At 34.1% G+C, this 19,760-nt stretch overlaps 1 protein-coding gene across 1 annotated transcript in view; it reads right to left on the bottom strand.

The window, feature by feature from the left end:
* LOC149908539 (NADP-dependent malic enzyme-like) overlaps positions 1-19,760 on the bottom strand; it is a 36,508-nt gene that overhangs the window by 2,731 nt on the left and 14,017 nt on the right. Inside the window, exons 7-12 of the mRNA XM_090102018.1 lie at positions 18,676-18,804; positions 5,065-5,247; positions 4,168-4,390; positions 3,432-3,574; positions 1,701-1,871; positions 817-940 (exon numbers count right to left, since the gene is read on the bottom strand). Of these exons, the coding sequence (XP_089958144.1) occupies positions 817-940; positions 1,701-1,871; positions 3,432-3,574; positions 4,168-4,390; positions 5,065-5,247; positions 18,676-18,804 (973 nt within the window). The remainder of the gene's footprint in view (positions 1-816; positions 941-1,700; positions 1,872-3,431; positions 3,575-4,167; positions 4,391-5,064; positions 5,248-18,675; positions 18,805-19,760) is intronic.

Raw genomic sequence — 19,760 nt, 5'->3', positions numbered from 1 at the left:
TGTTAAAATTGTATTTTTAAAGTGAAACTTTTATTACATCGTCTCAAACTTTTTGGTCTGTGTAGCGCATGTCGCGTGTATCGCGGCTGCCGAGTAGGTATACCTACTCGGCAGCCGACCGACACGCGTTACCAATGACTCAATGGCTCGGATATATCCGCATAGCTACTCGTAATGGTACTTGTATTGCCGTTGCTTTATGTGCTTCGTGAAATCACCCGGTTTCGGATAGAGATAGCCGATCCCCGATTTAATAATAATATTGATAACGGAAATGCTTTAACAATTACTATTTTAGACGGAATATAATCCTTTTTCTTATAGAAATTCAAACATGACATTCTATGGTTCGTCATTCGTCATAAGAGATGGAATATTTTTACCACGGAACGGAAGTTTCTACATGGAAAAGTGAGAAGAAAAAATGTAGTTGCTTTTTTTCTCAAATCATGTCAAATAAATACCAATAAGCGATTTAACTTTTATCTATTGACTTATATCATTAAAATTTTCCATAAATGTCCTTATCAGTGTAAGAAACCTGTCTTCCAACATTACATTAAATTAAACCATTCCATAATAATAATAAAAAACTTGGTTGTTTGTAAAGTAGGTTTACGATCGAGATGTTTACGTGATAACGTCTTATTGGTGGCAGCGCTCGAGATGAGACGGGAGATAGGTCCGTCTCTCTCTCGTTATACCTGCGATCGCGCTCGTGAGGTTTCGGTGTGACACAAGTTTCTGAACATGTCACCCGAATAAAACTATTTTAAAAACGTTATCACGTTAAAAAACTAATGTAATATTGCTTACCTTCATCATAAGCCATCTTAGCGACTTCAATAGCAATGGCGAGAGACACTTCTTTGACTTCAGACAACGAAGGGTAGATGCGGCCAATCGCCAAGTCGGTTTCACTGACGTAGTTGGCTAGGGTCTGAAAATAAAAATAAATAATTATATTATGTTATAATAGATACTACCCATTTAAAATTATTGAATTCTTATTGTTATTTTTTCAAATATCGCCGCAATACTGAATTTAATAGACAAAAGATCAAAAAACATAATATATATATGTATATGTATTTTAGTAACAAAACAAAAATAGGTATTCAAAATCTTACGAGCGTCTTAAATTATCTTCTCATATTATATCAAAAATAAATAGATTGATCTTATCACAGGATTCCGAAATATACATTTATTTATAAATCTTCAATATAACACGCGTGAATTTTATCAAGTCACGACAAGAACATGCGGTCGAATCTTATTACGTCAATAATACGTAGTTTTTCCGATTATTTAACATTTATTTGTAAACAGTAGTTATCAATAATAGATGAGCCCCATATCTATATCAAGATAATTGATAACGCAAATTTAAAACACCCGTTTTCCTCATGGTAACGATCGCGATGTTATAGGAAATTTATTATGACGTCCTAAAAATATGTATAATCGTAAAATTATAAACAAACATTAAATTTAAACTGCTTTTCAAGGAATAGTTAATATTGGAACGATTTTACAGAAGCTACGTTAAAATCTCATTTAGCGGCAAATTCTCTCGATATAAAACCTATTTAAAGAGCAAGTGCAGAGTCGCCACCACTTTTAAATTTTATTTTTTATTATGAATTTTCAGGCATTCCTTTATAAAATATATCTTAAATAAAGTTTAGCCAACTCACCCTAGCGGCAGTAAGGAACATAGTCTCGGGTATATGATGAGTGGCTGTAGTTATAACTCCTAGAGCTATTCCGGGGAAAATATACGAGTTGTTCCCTTGCCCCGGGTGGAACTCCTTGCCGCCATACTGAACTGGAGGAAACGGAGATCCAGATGCAAAGATGCATTTACCCTGGAAATAAAGAAAAAAAATTCTAAAGTCTGTAAAGTCGGTTTACTGACGATAGTTGAACGTGACAACGTCCGATTGTGCTTCTTTGTCGCTCGTACCACGCTCTCGCTTGCACTTCAAGCCTTACATGGAACGCCTCAGAGCGAGGTAACGCCGCATGAGTCATGTTTTTTCGTGCGTGCAGCCGGCTCTATCGAATTATAAGACGTTGTCACGTCAAAAGTAATAATATAGAATACAAAAAAAAAATTTAAGCAGACTTGAATAGTTTTTCATTTCGATCGTATATCGGGGATAACTTCATAGTTTTTGAACGGAATTTGTGTTTTTTTTTGGAAAGGAGATATTCTGTAGGTAACTTCATGATAAGATGAAAAGAAAACCAGGATTCAATATTTTACAATAAGATATTTTAAGTAGCGCTTCACTTAAGATAAGGAAACGTAGTATGTACTTTGTACATAATTTGCTACCCCATCCAAGCAATTCACAATTTTTAGATCAACTATTTCTGAAATAATGATATATTAATGATAAAAAACGGACAAATATTTTTTCGTGAATAAGGATAATTTGATACTTAATATGTATATGATTACAATAATCAAGGTTTGAACTAGACCTTGAGGTAATTAATACATTTCCGAAACATTGCATTTACATTTTTTATTTTAGTTTTTCAAATGATACGATTTTTGTTAAATACATACTATAAATATATTCTAATTATATGAAACGCTCAATATATGGTGTTTTATATGAAATGTACGTAACGTTAAGGAAAAAATTAAATCATTAATTTAAATAGCTAGTATAATTAAACCAAATCATTTTATAGTATGTATAATATCAAGGATCAAGGTCGAATACCGCTCGCCAACAACTACATACTATAATTCCTTTTCCTATTAGTAAAATATACGAAGTGATATCATTTAAAAAATGACCTTATACAACAAGATATATCGAGATTATTTTAAAATCTAAATATCATGCTTATCCTGACGGTGGTCCGTTAAAAAAGCTTCTAGCAAAAACACAAAACATTAAATTCCCAACAAAAAATGTAACTTTCGGATCTAACTATCTAAACGAGAATGCAAGAATGTTAATCTTAATATATATAAATCTCGTGTCACAATGTTTGTCCTCAATGGACTCCTAGACCACTTAACCGATTATAATAAAATTCGCACACCATGTGCAGTTCGATCCAACTTGAGATGTAGGTACCACGGGCGAAGCCGGGGCGGACCGCTAGTGTTTGTTATAAATCCACGATTTAACAGACGATTTGATTTGTATGAAATTTTGTACATAAATATACTCTTTATTAGCATATAGAGTCTATATTATAGACTTCTCTTACCCGAATACCACGCGAACGACGCCGCTAGTGTTTGTTATAAATCCACGGTTTAACAGACGATTTGATTTGTATGAAATTTTGAACATAAATATACTCTTTATTAGCATATAGAGTCTATATTATAGACTTCTTTTACCCGAATACCACGCGAACGACGCCGCGGGTTTAAGTTAGTATATTTTTATACTCACTTCAGTATAATCATAAGCATCTTGAGCTGTACACTCCGCTTTACTAGTTGGATTCGAGAGAGCGAATATGACGGGCCGCTCTATGTTTTTGGCCATTTGCTTCAACACATTGGGAGTGAATGCACCACCCACCGTTGAACATCCTGGAAGATAAATATTATGTTTAGTGATTATATATATGTTGCGAAATGTGTATATTTTGTATAATTTTGTACTTTACTTTTTCAATCAACATTTTATATGGATGTGTTAGTAAATATCTAACATGATACATGACAGGCATATTCTCTAATTAGAAAACACAAAAATTATCATACCATCAACAAAATCTCAATCATTTGCAATGATACATTCGGGAACGCCCCCTCCCACCACTTAGATAAAAACCATCCACTTCAAACCATTGAGATATACATATGGAGACGACACCGCCTACATAACTTGTGTTCCGCTCAACATAAGCCATATGGCTTAACTGAACGCTCATTTTTTATTTGTTTTAAAGTGAAACGCATCAAATATGCCTTCGTGTGTGTTATGATATTGCACAAATAATACGGAAAAGTGACTAACATAACTTTTCATCGGTAAGTACCTAACTAGATAATAATTTTTAAAACTTAGAGCAAAAAAATGGCGCACAGATTTTGTTCGTGGTGTCTCCTCCATACGTAGTAATATTATCTCAATGCTTCAAACTTGTATTAGTCACAATTCTCAAACACATAACACTTACCAATAAGACAGCTCGGTTTGATCTTAGCGATACACGCCTCAAAGTCCTTCTCCGGTGCTATATTCTTGCCAAACGCTTTAGCATGTTCGGGAACACCTCCCTCCCGTTGTGTGGATAGAAGTCCATCAACATCGAACATATATACACGATCCCGGGCCTGTTGTATTGGCAGACCCTCTGCTACCATGGCCGCTACTGTGAGGTTTGCTATGCCGTTGGCCGCCTTAAAGTTTAAGTTTAAGTTTATCATAAATGTTTAAGTTTTTCTTAAATAATTAGTAAGCAGTATAATCTGTATTCATCCATCAGTTTGAAACTTAAATTATTTATTTATTTATTTATTTATTTTATCATAACATCAAATTACCATTACAGGCTTAACCTAATGCGGTATTGACTTACACTAAAGTATTGAGAATTAGATAAATGTGATGGAAATTGTGGAAAATAGGTACTGACAAGACTTTTTTCTTTTAGTTATCTGGACAATAGGGGCTAATGAAGAGCGTTTAAAACTATAAAGATAATTATTTGTAAGTTCAAAAAGACCATACATTTCTCAAAATATATAAGAAAAACTTCATTACGTACTTCGGAGCTCGACAGCTGTTATTATGAATATGTATTGACAAAAATAAGTCTAAAAGCGTATACATTTTTCCGGATTGTTCGACATATCGATTACGTTAATGATCATGTGTCTGGTATACATCTATTTTTGTTGATCTGTTTTCAGACGAAATGAAATATCTTTTGAATCACTTCATCCTTTTACTATTAATTAATATTTATTAAAATTTACCTAGTATTTTGTTTAGTTTGCAGTACCTAAACCTTTCAAATGACTTTTTCTTTGAAAAAAAAATTCTAAATATTAATAAAAAACAATTAACTCACAGATCCAGCACCCAAAAAGAAGTATATATTTTCGCTGAGTTTCCTCTTCGTGACTCTGACGGCCGCCATCAAACCCGCGACCGCCACACTCGCAGTGCCTTGGATGTCATCGTTGAACGTGCAGTACTTGTTGCGGTACTTCGCGAGCAAACGACCAGCGTTGCCGAGCGCAAAGTCCTCGAACTAGAGAAAAAAAATTGGTTGTCTGCAAAGTCGGTTTACTGACGATAGTTGAACGTGACAACGTCCGATTGTGCTTCTTTGTTGCTCGTTCCGCGCTCTCGCTTGCACTTCAAGCCTTACATGGAACGCCTCAGAGCGAGGTAACGCCGCATGAGTCATGTTTTTTCGTGCGTGCAGCCGGCTCTATCGAATTATAAGACGTTGTCACGTCAAAAATGAATTGGTTAAATTTTAATAATGACGTATTCTTGTTTGTTTGTTTGTTTGTATTCTTTGCGCGTTGCTGAGCGCAGTCTTCGAACTAATGGGAAGATTTTTTAAGGGTTAAAACTTAAAACTTCATACATATTTGCTTATTATTTGCAAAAACTTAAGGAGTGTAGCATATCTCCCTTCGCCCTTATTCCGCCCACTGCGGCCTGTTGGATAGAGATCTTATAGCACACAAACATTATCTTTCCTGTGCATTTCATTGAGAATAGCTCTCGTGACCTAATTTCGATAAAGATATTTACAATGAAAGGTAATCAAAAATGTATAATGTTCTATTCTAAAATCCTCGACTATCTATATTCTTATCACTAGGACTTAGTAGTAGAAACGGTTCGAGTATACGACAACAATTGCACTGTGCTTCTTTCTTCATCATACATCATCATGCATGCATTTTACACTCCTTTGTTAATATTTTACAGAACAGCTTTAATATTTTGCAGTTCTAACCCGTTTCTCATCCTACATATTTTATAATACTAAGTTTACTTCTCCGGATTCATTCAGAAAATAAGAACAAAATTACAATGTACGTGGAAATTTCTACGTTACGTAAAGTGTAATAGCAAAATCTTGTTATATAACCAAACCGTTTCACGTCACCTACAAATACATAGTTAAGACGTCCTCGATCTGGTTAAGACTGAATTCAGTTAAGAATACTATGACGATTATTTGCCGTTTATTTTAAGAAGTTATCCGTGTGTCAATGGTAATGTCGTATATTTGCATACTAATAATGTATGAATATGTTTGAATAACTTTAATGTGCTCTTTATAACTCGAACCGCATTTAACAATTGTCACGGATGTGTAATAATGGTTAATTTGTAAAACAATTATATCTGTTTGTCGTATACATGTCGCTTTCCGTTTTGCAATGATGATTATATTCATATAAACATAATATGTATTATGAAAAGTTGGTGAAAACTTTGCAGCACTGGGACAAATCATCAATATAAAGTGTTAATTAGGTACAGAACCGTTCCAAATTAATTGTGAAATACTATCCGTGTAATTACCCGGAAACTTTTACCCATTATTAAGTAAAATAAAACATTAAGGAAGAAGGAATACTTTAAACATTGTAAATCGTAATTGCAATCATTACCTTGCAGTTTTATAATATCAAAACGTCTAACTAATTACGAGAGTGAAAAGAGCAAGTCTATTTATAAATAAGAAGACGTTCGCTCAATAAATGATATAGATATAATAGAACATCTAGATTATGTCACACCGAGACACTGTGACCTAGAGTCTAGACTGATACAGGAAGCATTGCGGTAGGTCGCTAGTAAATACTACTTTTTGTAGTAAATCTGTTTCATTCAATCATTGCTTCGTTATGGATGAGATGGCGCATAACCGCAATTGAATCCAAGAACGATGAAAGGCAAATGGAGTTGATTAGATAATGGATATGTTACAGCAAAAATCTGTTTTATTTTACAACGCGCTTACACTAGTTAGAACAAGATTTACTCAATGCGCTTTCCCTAGTAAGAACTAGTTTTATCAAAGTCACAATTTATTTTAGTTTATTTGGTATGATTTAAACCAAAAAACTATTCGGTACCCAGTACGACTACATAGGATTTTCCTCACAGGGTCAGATATTCAATATTTTACGTTACACCAAAATAGCAATTAGCATTGTAGGTACCTATCATTTCCATAGTGATAGATACAGTACATTTATATCTCTCCCTCACTTCCACTAGGGTCCTGTTAATGGGTGATATACGACGTTATTATACGTTGAAGGTTGGCCATTTATCATGAATGCTACAAGTGTTCTTAATTTTCTTAACCGACCACGGCAGAATAAAAATTAATTATTACAGTAACAACTGTCTCTGTCTTATCAATATCAACACCAGTATTTATATTAATGAAATTGGAAGACATAGGACCTTTTTAATTACGACATACAGTATACGACAACTCCCTACGTTATTTTTGTGTGTCCCTACTTCCTATTGTCCCAACAATGCTTTCAATTAATTATTTATGCCAGAATAATTCAAAAGATAATTATATATTCGACGTGTTAAACATTTACAAAATTAAAGCAACTTACATAAAACGATAATAAACACAACATTTAATGTTCATAGTAAAAATCAATACTAGCATCCATTCACAACGATAAGATAAAAATATGATATACATTGCAGTGTTATAAATGATAGAGATAATTAATGTTATAATATTTTGATTACGTAAATTACTGCAAAAGATGTCATGTTCCAAGATAATCTTTAGTATTAGTGATAACGACCGATTGGAGATTATTTTTATCTAGGTTTTTGTTTTGTTTAGGTATTAATAAAATGTTTTAATAAGCGTATCGGTCATTACTCGAGAACACGGGTATGGAAGAACGGATCAGTTTTTAAGACAAAACCATATTGTTTAAAATCATATAGCTAAAAACAATTTTCGTATTACATAGTAGAATATAACAATATAAAAGTATTATATACACATATGTACTAGGTACTATAATATAGACAGTTAAGGTTGATGTTCCGACCGTCCCTCCATACATTTTTGATTACCTCTAAACACTTAACACAGACACTATTTCTTTAAAACTAATCATTTTATCACTTCTCTATAATGAAATGTGTGCGCGTTCGACCTTTTTAATCAATAATTTACAATATTTACTTAGAAAAACAACAGTAAAATACCGGAAAAATTTGACACTTCTACAGTAGTGTGCGTGACTTTTGCCAAGCGAAACACGACATAAAGCACGACATCTAGCGCATAGACTATATACTTATTACAGATCTAGCGCGTCAATGTCTAAACGAAAGGCGATGTTTAGACATTGACGCGCTAGATGTCGTGCATTCGCGTTCGTTATCTTATGCATAATGAGCATAATTCTAATAAATCAAAGTTCTGTGTAAAAATTGAGTAATTTCATTTCCAATCGTTCAAAGAAAATAACAATAAAATAAAATAAAACTAATGACCTTAGAAACTATGTTTTTTTTTATTTATTACTCATTATTGTTCGTCCGTCGTAGGTCTGTAAACTGTATTGTACACTGAAGGTAAATGGTACTGTAGGTACTTTAGTTCGGCGTCGTCGCTCGTCGGCTTGATATAAAATTACATTCTTGATTTCATTGACACGCGCTATGATTTGCGCGCGGAATTTCTTGTGTTGTGAATTTATTTTTGTATGCTATGCATTTTAATTGATTCAAATTGCAATGTTTCTCTAGTATGCATTTGAGACTATATTGTAAATTGTAATAATTGATCGTGGGTATAGTAATTAATTATTCTAATAACGCAATTAGTAATATATGTATTTTCGGTGGGATTCAAAACAAAAAATTGGCCCGTAATTTTTATGAAATTTCACCACATTGCAAATCACATCAATCATAGTTCATACACATGTATGACGAAAGTGATTAGTATTGTGGCTAACATTGACTCATCAGTTCATCACTGAAACCAGTGATAAATCAGTACCTATATCATATTGTGTTTGAATATTTTTAAACAATGATATAAGTATACAATTATTATAAATCGGTAAACTATCAAAGTAATCACAAACTTGCAAACATTGGTAAAATGTCCAGTAGTTTATGAGCCTATTCATTACAATCAAACAAACAAACAAAGTTTTCCTCTTTACAATATTAGTGTAGACAAACACTATGAATACGATCACGAATGCAAATTCGGGGATTTTCTAATTATTGCTAAATAATAATTGAATTCGTTTTGAAATACTCTATAATTTTTAGTGTATAAATAGACATTTATAATGTGGTGCTCATTTTTTTTGTACTGCTAACGCTATTGTAGGTACCTATTTTCGTTGTTTTATTTCAAGTGAACACGGCCATACAATTTTGTCACGAGCCGCCTATGATTGTAGGTACTTTTGTTAGGCTCCTTCGTCGTCCGCGTCGGCTCGAAAGTTCTTGATTTCATTGTCACGCGCTATGATTTGCGCGCGGATTTTCTTGTGTTGTGAATTTATTTTTGTATTATTATTATTTTTTATTTATTTTTTTATTTTATTGATTCAAATAAAATATTTCACTAGTATGCATTTGAGACTATATTGTATTATGTATAATTTATCGTAGGTATAGTTATTCTTATAACGCAGTTATATTTTCGGTGGGACAATTTGACCCGTGATTTTTCTGAAATATCACCACGTTGCAAATCACATCAATCATACACACGTATGACGAAAGTATAGTGGCTATAATTGACTCATCAGTTCATCACTGAAACCAGTGATAAATCAGTATATCATATTTTATTGTGTTTGAATATTTTTTAAACAACGATATAGGTATACAATATTATTATAAATCGGTAAACTACCAAAGTACTTCCGAATTTTCAGACAGACAAACAAGTAGTTTGAACACGCAGTTTTCTTATACTAGTAGCAAAAATCAAAACCATAATATTATGTTTACCTACTATATTTTACTAAAAGTAGAGTGCGTCGAAATCGTAAATAATAATATGTTTTTCACCTTCCTGGTTATTTTCCCATAGTAAATAGTGTTTTAGGTTTGTTGTTGTAGGTAGGAATAATAATAATTATTCTTACATGTTGGTTATGAAATGTATATTGAAATAATTTACTTTTACAAATCATTAGTGATATAAGTTTTGAGTGAAAATGCTTGGATCAGCATAATATTATATGGTACTTCAAATACATGTTTTGATAAAAAAAACAATAGTGTAATAAAATAAAACTGCGTTTTATTGTAATCAATGTTGACAATTTTAAATTCCAAAATTATTGATCAATAAAATAGTTTACACCAACAAATATAACTTTTATTTTTATAACAATCGTTCATAATATAAACCGTAGCAGGTGGCGTTTTGAAGTTCTGTCTACTCATACAGAAAAATGGAAAACTTGTTTTTTTTGTAAACAATTTATTACTCATGTTGTTTGGCAACTCGAAGCGTGGTCGTCCGTCGTAGGTACTTTTGTTCGGCGTCGCGTCGTCGTCCGCGTGACCGCGTCGGCTTGATATAAAACATTCTTGATTTCATTGACACGCGCTATGATTTGCGCGCGGAATTTCTTGTGTTGTGAATTTATTTTTGTATGCTATGCATTTTAATTGAATCAAATTGCAATATTTCTCTAGTATGCATTTGAGACTATATTGTAATAATTGATCGTGGGTAGGTATAGTAATTAATTATTCTAATAACGCAATTATATTTTCGGTGGGATTCAAAACAAAAAATTGGCCCGTGATTTTTATGAAATTTCACCACATTGCAAATTATATATTATACAATTACAATTACAATTATTATAAATCGGTAAACTATCAAAGTAATTACAAACTTGCAAAATATGCTTTTCCGAATTTTCAGACAGACACACAATTTTATTAGTTTGTTTTAGCAAAGTAGGTACCTATACCTATACGCTTACGTCGCGCGTCGCGTCCGCGTCGTCGAAAACGGTGCGCCCAGAAACAAACATACCTAATTCAGTTACAATCCTTTTTTTGTTCCGTAATTTATTGTATTTATTCTAATACGATTTTTTTTATTCGTCGGCCAGTTCTACTAGGTATAAAAAGATAAAATTGAAATATAATTATTGTAGCGACAGCCATATTATGTTACTATGTTTTCGTAAATATGTTTTTCACCTTCCTGGTTATTTTCACATAATCTTATCTTATATATAAAAATGAATCGCAAAATGTGTTGGTAAGCGCATAACTCGAGAACGGCTGAACCGATTTCGATCATTCTTTTTTTATTATATTCCTTGAAGTACGAGGATGGTTTTTATGTAGAGAAAACGTAAATATTATGTACCACGGGCGAAGCCGGGGCGGACCGCTAGTATATATATATAAATGAATCGCAAAATGTGTTGGTAAGCGCATAACTCGAGAACGGCTGAACCGATTTCGATAATTCTTTTTTTATTATATTCCTTGAAGTACGAGGATGGTTCTTATGTAGAGAAAACGTAAACATGTACCACGGGCGAAGCCGGGGCGGACCGCTAGTCTTATATATAAAAATGAATCGCAAAATGTGTTGGTAAGCGCATAACTCGAGAACGGCTGAACCGATTTCGATAATTCTTTTTTTATTATATTCCTTGAAGTACGAGGATGGTTTTTATGTAGAGCAAACGTAAATAAGTACCACGGGCGAAGCCGGGGCGGACCGCTAGTCTAATATAAAAATGAATCGCAAAATGTGTTGGTAAGCGCATAACTCGAGAACGGCTGAACCGATTTCGATAATTCTTTTTTTATTATATCCCTTGAAGTACGAGGATGGTTCTTATAGCTAGAGAGCTAGTTAGTTTAGTTTTAGTGCAGTGGCAGTGTAAATGTTGTTGTTGAGGTTATGTAAATTTAACACTTTAGTTAACTACCAAGATATAAAGAAATGAGGATAGGACACAATAACTATTGGTTGAGGTATTTATAAACTCATAATATACTTTTAAAAAAATCACGTTTTAATAAATTTCTAGAATTAAATTAGAACAGCTGATTCAAAATAGCCTAAAAAATCTTAATAATAATAATTACGCTTCACAGCAAGAAGAAATGTACCATATGTACCCGCACAAAGTCGATATTGTGTTGCCTACCGTTCGACTCAATGGCTAGGGTTGTAACTACCTTTAATAATTATTACCAAACTAATAAACCGAGTGATGCGAAATAACCATAATTCTTTTAGAGTTTGATAAAATGATCAGGCAGGTATTTTCTTTAATCCTCTGAATTCTCGGTTACTAAATTGTATCGTTGAAATTATTCTTAATCGCGTAAATTTAATAAATAATCATATGGAAAACACTTTTCATTTGTTTTTTTACTTTCACGCCCAACTACTATACAATAATTACGTTGTTTCGGTATTTTGACGAGAAAACGCAGGAAACATCCGTTGTATCATTTTAGATAGATTGTATATTTTGTATCTGTAGAATTGAAATCAAAGCTATGTATATGTTGTCTCCATTCTTTTCTTATCGGATTGTTGATCCCAATGCGAATGCGTCACTTAAATTTTATAAAAGACAATTAAGAACATCAAAAATAAAGTGATACGTAAATATTTCACAGTGCAATATATTATGTAATTAATAATAATTATATATTTATGAAAAAATAATTACATCAGATTTAATAATAGCAATTGTTTTGAATGTACATAATATGAATAAATGATTACATCATAATAGTAATAATCACAATTGTTTTATTTCCCATTTGTTGCAACCCTAGCATATTTTCATGTAGCAGCAGAAGTACCTACACTGGCGGCGCGGCGGCATCGTGCGACATCAAAGGCATTGCCTTACTTTACTAGGTAAGTTTATAATGACTCATTTCTTTTATTATATAATTTACGTTTTACTTTTACAGAATCCGATTCAATGGATTATGAAGACGAGTCACACAACGCCATACGATAGTGATGATGAATGAACATTTCAATAAATGCATGCGTGTTTTTTTATGTTGTTTTGTAATTGTTAATTGTTTCTTAAATAAAGAAATAAACTAAATATTTTTTAAATGATGATTTGTTATTTGCAACACAACTTTATATTTGAGATTCTTTACAAATGTATATTTAGTTTTGTATCATCAAATTTATAAATTTTATTCCATAGTTTTCAAAATTAAATGTAAATGACCATAAAAACATTAATAAAGTAAATCATTGATGTAAGGTCAGGGAACGTAATACATATATACATCTGACCATGTAGAAGCTAAGTCTTGTTGACTGCTGAAGTCTGTAAAGTTTTGTTGTCTGCTGAAGTCTGTACGCAATGAAAATGTCTGCCGTTTCGAAAATAAGTTTTTAAGACCCTAATAAATAAAATATATGAATGGCAGATCTGGTCAAATACTTTCAAAATTGTATTTTTTTCAGCACTTTCATAAGTGTCTGCCAGAATGTTATCCGCGTGATAATGGTCTGCCATTGTTATTTTCCGATAGTAATAATAATCTATTTTCAAATATCAAAATGGCAGACGTGGTCAAATGGTTTCAAAGTTCGCCAAAAATTTCCACCTGTCTTACCTAAGCGCGCGCCCCGTCCACCACTCTGGGCTTAGTGACTCCTCATCTCATGTATAGTAGGTATAGGGGAATCAACACACAAAAATCCAGGTCTGGTCAAATACATACAGGTAGCTTTGCGCTAGCTCTCTAGCTATTACTTCTTATGGAGAGAAAACGTAAACATGTACCACGGGCGAAGCCGGGGCGGACCGCTAGTAAATAATAAAATAATAAATAGTGTATTAGATTTGTTATTGTATCTTGTATACCTACGAATAATTATTCTTACGTCTTGTTGGGAAATGTTCAAATACCTACCTATTGAAATAATTTACTGTTACAAATCATTAGTGTTATTAGTTTTGAGTGAATAGGCATGGATCAGAAATTCAGAATATAATATGCTACTAACTACTCAAATACATACATGTTTACACAACAAACACCACTGACCTCTATAACTATAAGTTATAGAGGTCAGTGACCGTCAGTGACAAACACTATGGATACCTACGCTCGCGAATGCAAATTCGGTGATTTACTAATTATTGATACCTAGTCATTGAATTCGTTTTGAAATAGCCTGTACTTTGTAATTTTTAGTGTTATAGACATTTATAAAATGTGGTGCTCATTTTTTTGTAATAAATCATCCCGAACGCTATTGTATTTTCGTTGTTTTATTTCAATTTTCAAGTGAACACCTATACAATTTTGTCACGAGCCGCCTCTGGCCTCTGGGTGAAATAAACAAGTCAAATGATTTTTGTTCTAATTGTATTTTGGTAGTAGTTTGTTTAGAATTTACATTACCATTGTTTAATTTTTATTTTGTATTTGCAGTAAAATAAAAAGATGAAAAACTTCATTAGGTATATTGTACGACACCTCACTCTGAATCGCGCTAGTGAAATTTTTTCGTTACAGAGCACATATACAACTTTCGGACAATCTTCATTGAGGCCGGCCGGCAAATCGAGTATGTCGAGAAACTTCACTCGATGGAGGTATTCTACCTTCCTTCCTCCACAGTTGTGGGACCCCGACGTGCATTGAACACGCAGCTTTCTGATACTAGTAGCTAAAATCAAAACCACAGATATGTCTGTGATCAAAACCATAATAATATTTTTACCTATTATTTTACTAAAAGTCGAGTGCATCGAAATCGTAAATATGTTTTTCACCTTCCTGGTTTTTTTTCCATAGTAAATAGTGTTTTTGATTTGTTGTTGTATGAATAATTATTCTTACTTGTTGGTTATGAAATGTATTTTGAAATAATTTACTTTTACAAATCATTAGTGATATTAGTTTTGAGTGAAAATGCTTGGATCAGCATAATATCATATTTGCTACTTCAAATACATGTTTTGATAAAAAAAAAACAATAGTGTAATGTAGGTAATAAAATAAAACTGCGTTTTATTGTAGGTAATCAATTTTGACATTATTTATTTCCCAAAATTACAATAAAATAGTTTACGCCAACAAATATAACTTTTATTTTTATAACAATCCTACTTCCTACTAATGCGAAAGTTTGTGAGGATGTGTATGTGTGTGTTTCACGCAAATACTACTGAACCGATTACAATGAAATTTAGCACACATATAGAACGTAACTTGGACACATTGAATAGGTTTTATCCCGGAAACCCCACGGGAACGGGAACTATACGGGTTTTTTTTTGAAAATGCGGGCGGAAAGCTAATCGTTCATAATAATATAAACCGTAGCAGGTGGCGTTTTGAAGTTTTGTCTACCCATACAGAAAAATGAAAACCACAGGAGATTGCCCAAGTGACTATGGCACTTGGTATCGCAATCAAACTTATTGTGTCAAGATGAAATATAGCTCAATTTAAAGCTTGATGTTAGTACTTTTAGATATGATTAAAGTTTTTATGTAAATAAGCCGCAGTTCGCGACAATAAAAATAAAACAATAGTTTTATTCAACACTTCAAAAAACTACTTAATCGAGTTTAAACTAACGATGAACGTTAAGTTTTACATTTATTACATAGGTAATATTTTAATTTACAAGACAAATGTGAAATCGTAATTTAAACATTATTTCAAAATAACATCGAACAATGCGTCGAACACATTCATTTGACATTTCAAATAGAAACTATGACATATGACGTTTGCAAGAGAGATAGATATAGGTATGTGTCAAAACAAAACTTTTACTTTTATTTCTATTTATTCGGTATAATTACAACTTAATAGTGATAAATATGATCATTATAAATACAAATAGGAATTAACAATATCACGAACACGTGACACAACTAGTATTTTACCGATTCCATACGTAGTCATACATGTTCCAAAAGAAAAACTTTTACTATTATTTCAATTTATCCGGTTTAATTAAGACTTAATATTGATACATATGATCATTATAAATACAAATAGGAATTAACAATATAACGAATACGTGGCACAACTAAAATTTTACCGATACCACCCGTGGTCATTCTCCTTTGTGGGTCATTTGTAACAGGATGGCGGTTCTACAGCGAAAAAAGAAAAATGATGGTCAGAACGCTGATACCGGATACCTTAAGATACTGTAATATAAAATATTACTAGATTAGATAAAATATTATAGGTAGTATCTTCACCGTGTGTGACGCGCTTTACATTCACGCCATCTAGAGTTAAATCTTTATCATTTTTGTATACGTCTGTGTGTGTAAACGACCCTGTATGCAATGACAGATGTTAAAACGCATAATTTTACCGAATTGGGTGGATTTTAAGGCAATGATATAACATATTTCAATAAAATATAATATTCAGTAACCGCCATGACTATTCCTAGGTTTGATGACTATTCCAATTACGCAAAAACTCAAATAAACTAGAAATGTAGAATTCAGCGCCATCTAGCGGGATATTGGCTGGGAACAGATCGTTGCAATCACCTTAAAGTTTCGTAGTAAAAATGTAGAAGCTATGTAGTAATCGGTGGTTAAAGACATAACCATTTTACTTGGTTGGGTTTATTTTTTTTTTTTTTTTTTTTTTTTTTTTTTTTTTTTTTTTTTATAGTGGGGAAATCTTCGAAAGATACCCATGGCCCCCGGGGATGGAGCCAAGGGTTATGTCGGATTCTTACCGACTAAAACCCCACTGTGTTCCGTCGAGCCGCGCAGTAAGCCGGGGCCGCGGGTACTCTTAGAAATCGTCCACGACCCTGGCAGCGGACGCCCGGTTACGGGCCCACCTCCGTTACCACCTACGGCTGCGCGCGTGCGCGCCTCCTCCTTCCTCTGCGAGGCGGCATGAGCGGAACACGTCTCATGTCACCTCACTGCCCCGGACGATGGAGCATGTCCCCGGTCCATCGTCCAGAGCCCTTCGCTAGGGAGGCAGGTCGCGATCGCTAGCGACCGCGACTCGGCGTCGGCGCCTAAAGGGTCGCCGGCGCCGCATCGGGTCCGCGAGAGGGTTCCCCTCACGAACCCGCTCCGCCTCCTCTTTTCGCACCATCACCTCCTCACAGAAGGCGACCACCGCACGCCAGGACCTGGAGCCTCCAACCATGGCGCGAACCAAGGACGGGAGCGAGAGATCCGGCCCCACAGCAGCGACCAGTCGCTGTCTAGCCACGGACCACGCAGGACACACACTCAGCGTGTGGTCCGCTGTATCCTCCTCGCTTGGGCACCAATGGCAGGCCATGGTTGGCTCCCGGATCGCGACTCGACACAGGTATCGTCCGAAACACCCGTGTCCAGACAGTACCTGTGTCAAGCGGAACGTGAGAGCCCCATGTCGTCTGCTGCACCATTCTAAAAGGACCGGCCGGATGGCCTCCACCGTCCTTACACCTGCAGTTGGGTTCTCGAGACGCCGCACCCATTCCTCCATCAGACGCTCGCGAGCCGAAGCCCTCCAGCGCGAGACTTCTTCGGGGTTTGGTTCCAGCCCCGAAGACCTGGACCCAGCAATTCGTCGGTACACGTCCGCGAGTACAGCAGCGTCAAGTTCCAAGTTTCCATTGAATGAAGATGTATTATCATCATTATGACTTCATGCGTTTCTGATATTTTATTTCGAACAATGTAAGTCATCAGCACAACCTTGCATTGTTATTTATATTATAATCTCATTGTATACTTCAAACATTTATTGCAAGGCGAGACAAAAGATCTTTAAAAAGAAACTGAAATAACTACTGATCCAAATTCAAAGGAACTCGTAAAATAAACAAACAAATAAATTTAAAAGCTTTCCAGGAAATTTTAACGAGTGCATTTACTTGACGATGAAAACGAATTCCAAAAAAATATACATCAAGAAGTATTTATGGAAGACGGATTTACCCAAATCCTTTTCTCTATAAATACTTTTCTGAATAAACAATGGTAATTTGCGTACGTAAAACCGTTGAACCCGACTATAATTATTCTCTAAATCAATTAATGTATTTGAAGATAATAGTATAAATATTATTAACACAAGTTTAGTAGATATTATATATTTCACGGTCAATCATAATTAATTAGCGTAGATACACTCAAGTTCAAACCAGAATGATATCCACGTAAAGATAATAAATTATTGTTGATATCGATAACATAAGTAAAAAATCTACATTTATATTAATCTTAATTAATTGAATATTACTATCTTGCCACCAACGGCTTCGCTCGCGTAGTCAAAAATAAATGGGATTACGGGAATAAAACTTATCCTATGTCCTTCCGCAGGCTTTAAGCTACCTATTTCCATACTAAATTTGAAGTAAATCCATGCAGTACTTTTAAGGTAAGCCCGGACATACATACAGACAAAAATTATAAAAACTACATTTTTGACTTTGTTATCTATTGAAGATCACGTCCCAAGTATTCTTTTAAAAAATATTCAATGTGCAGTTTTGTCTTTCCTGCGATATAATTACATATACAATGTATTTATAGAATATAGATTAGTAAAATACAAGTTTATCTTTGCGCATACGTAAATATACCCAATGCTTATCAAAGTGTAATGGAACTTTTTAAAGGATTAAATTTATAATTATTACTAATCTAACCTGTAGTAAAGTATTCTGTCCGTATCTCTGAACGCACGCTTCCATGAATTCGTCGATAAACTCATCGTACTCCTTTCCTCTCACCCTCCTTTGACGCAGGCCGATGTACAGAGGATCTTCTAGTAAATCCTATAAAAAACACATGAAAAACAATTTTAAACTACTCTTTCGTGATTCATTGATGCAAAACGAAGCCATATAAACAATCTTTAAACAGTAACATATCGCCATACGAGAAAAACACAAATATAAGTCTATCTACAAACATCACAACACCAACAAATTAAAATCTTTTAAATTTAAAGGGCGCGTATTCCATCGAACACTCGCTTTTCGTGCCGTGCGTTCAATTTTGTAACTACTCTGTATTAAATGTAGGTTCAAAATTGCACGAAGGGCGCTATTAGCAAACGATTGCGTGCGATGTTATAGGCTGATTATAATCACGCCGACCACAGGTGCTGACAGCCGAAACGTATGAAGCTCTTTGAAGCACGCAGTAATTTTGAAACGCTTCACAGAGATTCATACAATTTCGCTGTCCGCACCGACGGTCAGCGTGGGGTCAGCGTGACGCTAAAACAAGCCTAATACTGTTGTTTAAGGTGTTATAGAATATTTCTAATCATTGCAGTAAACAATACCTGTGTTATCATGAAGTAATTACATGGGTTGATCCAAAAGTAATGATAATCAATATTAAACAAGGTCATTACAGTTAAAATTATTATTTATTCCTCTAGATAGTCTTCTAACTAGATAATATACTTCGATATTTTTTTCTTAAACTTTAAAAAAAAAAACCTTTGACTTCATCCACAAAAACCCCTCTACTGCGGCCATCACTTCGCTGTCGTCTTGAAATTTCTTGCCTCGAAGGTGTTTCTTGTGCCGAGGAGAGAGATAGAAATAACTTGGAGCTAGATCTAACAAACAGGGTGGGTGTTCAAGCATTTGGAATGCCGATTTTTGAATGGCAGCCATTGCAACTGACGCTTTGTGACCTGGTGCGGTGTCTGGGTGAAACAGCATTCAAGCCCGCATTTTGCCATGTCTCTTTTCCTCACTAACCTACCGCAATCTTT

Source organism: Colias eurytheme, chromosome 5 (genome assembly GCF_061535395.1).
Source record: "Colias eurytheme isolate Ceu_HAF_F1 chromosome 5, ilColEury1 Martin Lab GWU primary, whole genome shotgun sequence".
NCBI lineage: Eukaryota > Metazoa > Arthropoda > Insecta > Lepidoptera > Pieridae > Colias > Colias eurytheme.
Note: the sequence above shows the minus strand (reverse complement) of the source record. Positions and strands in the feature narration are given on the sequence as shown.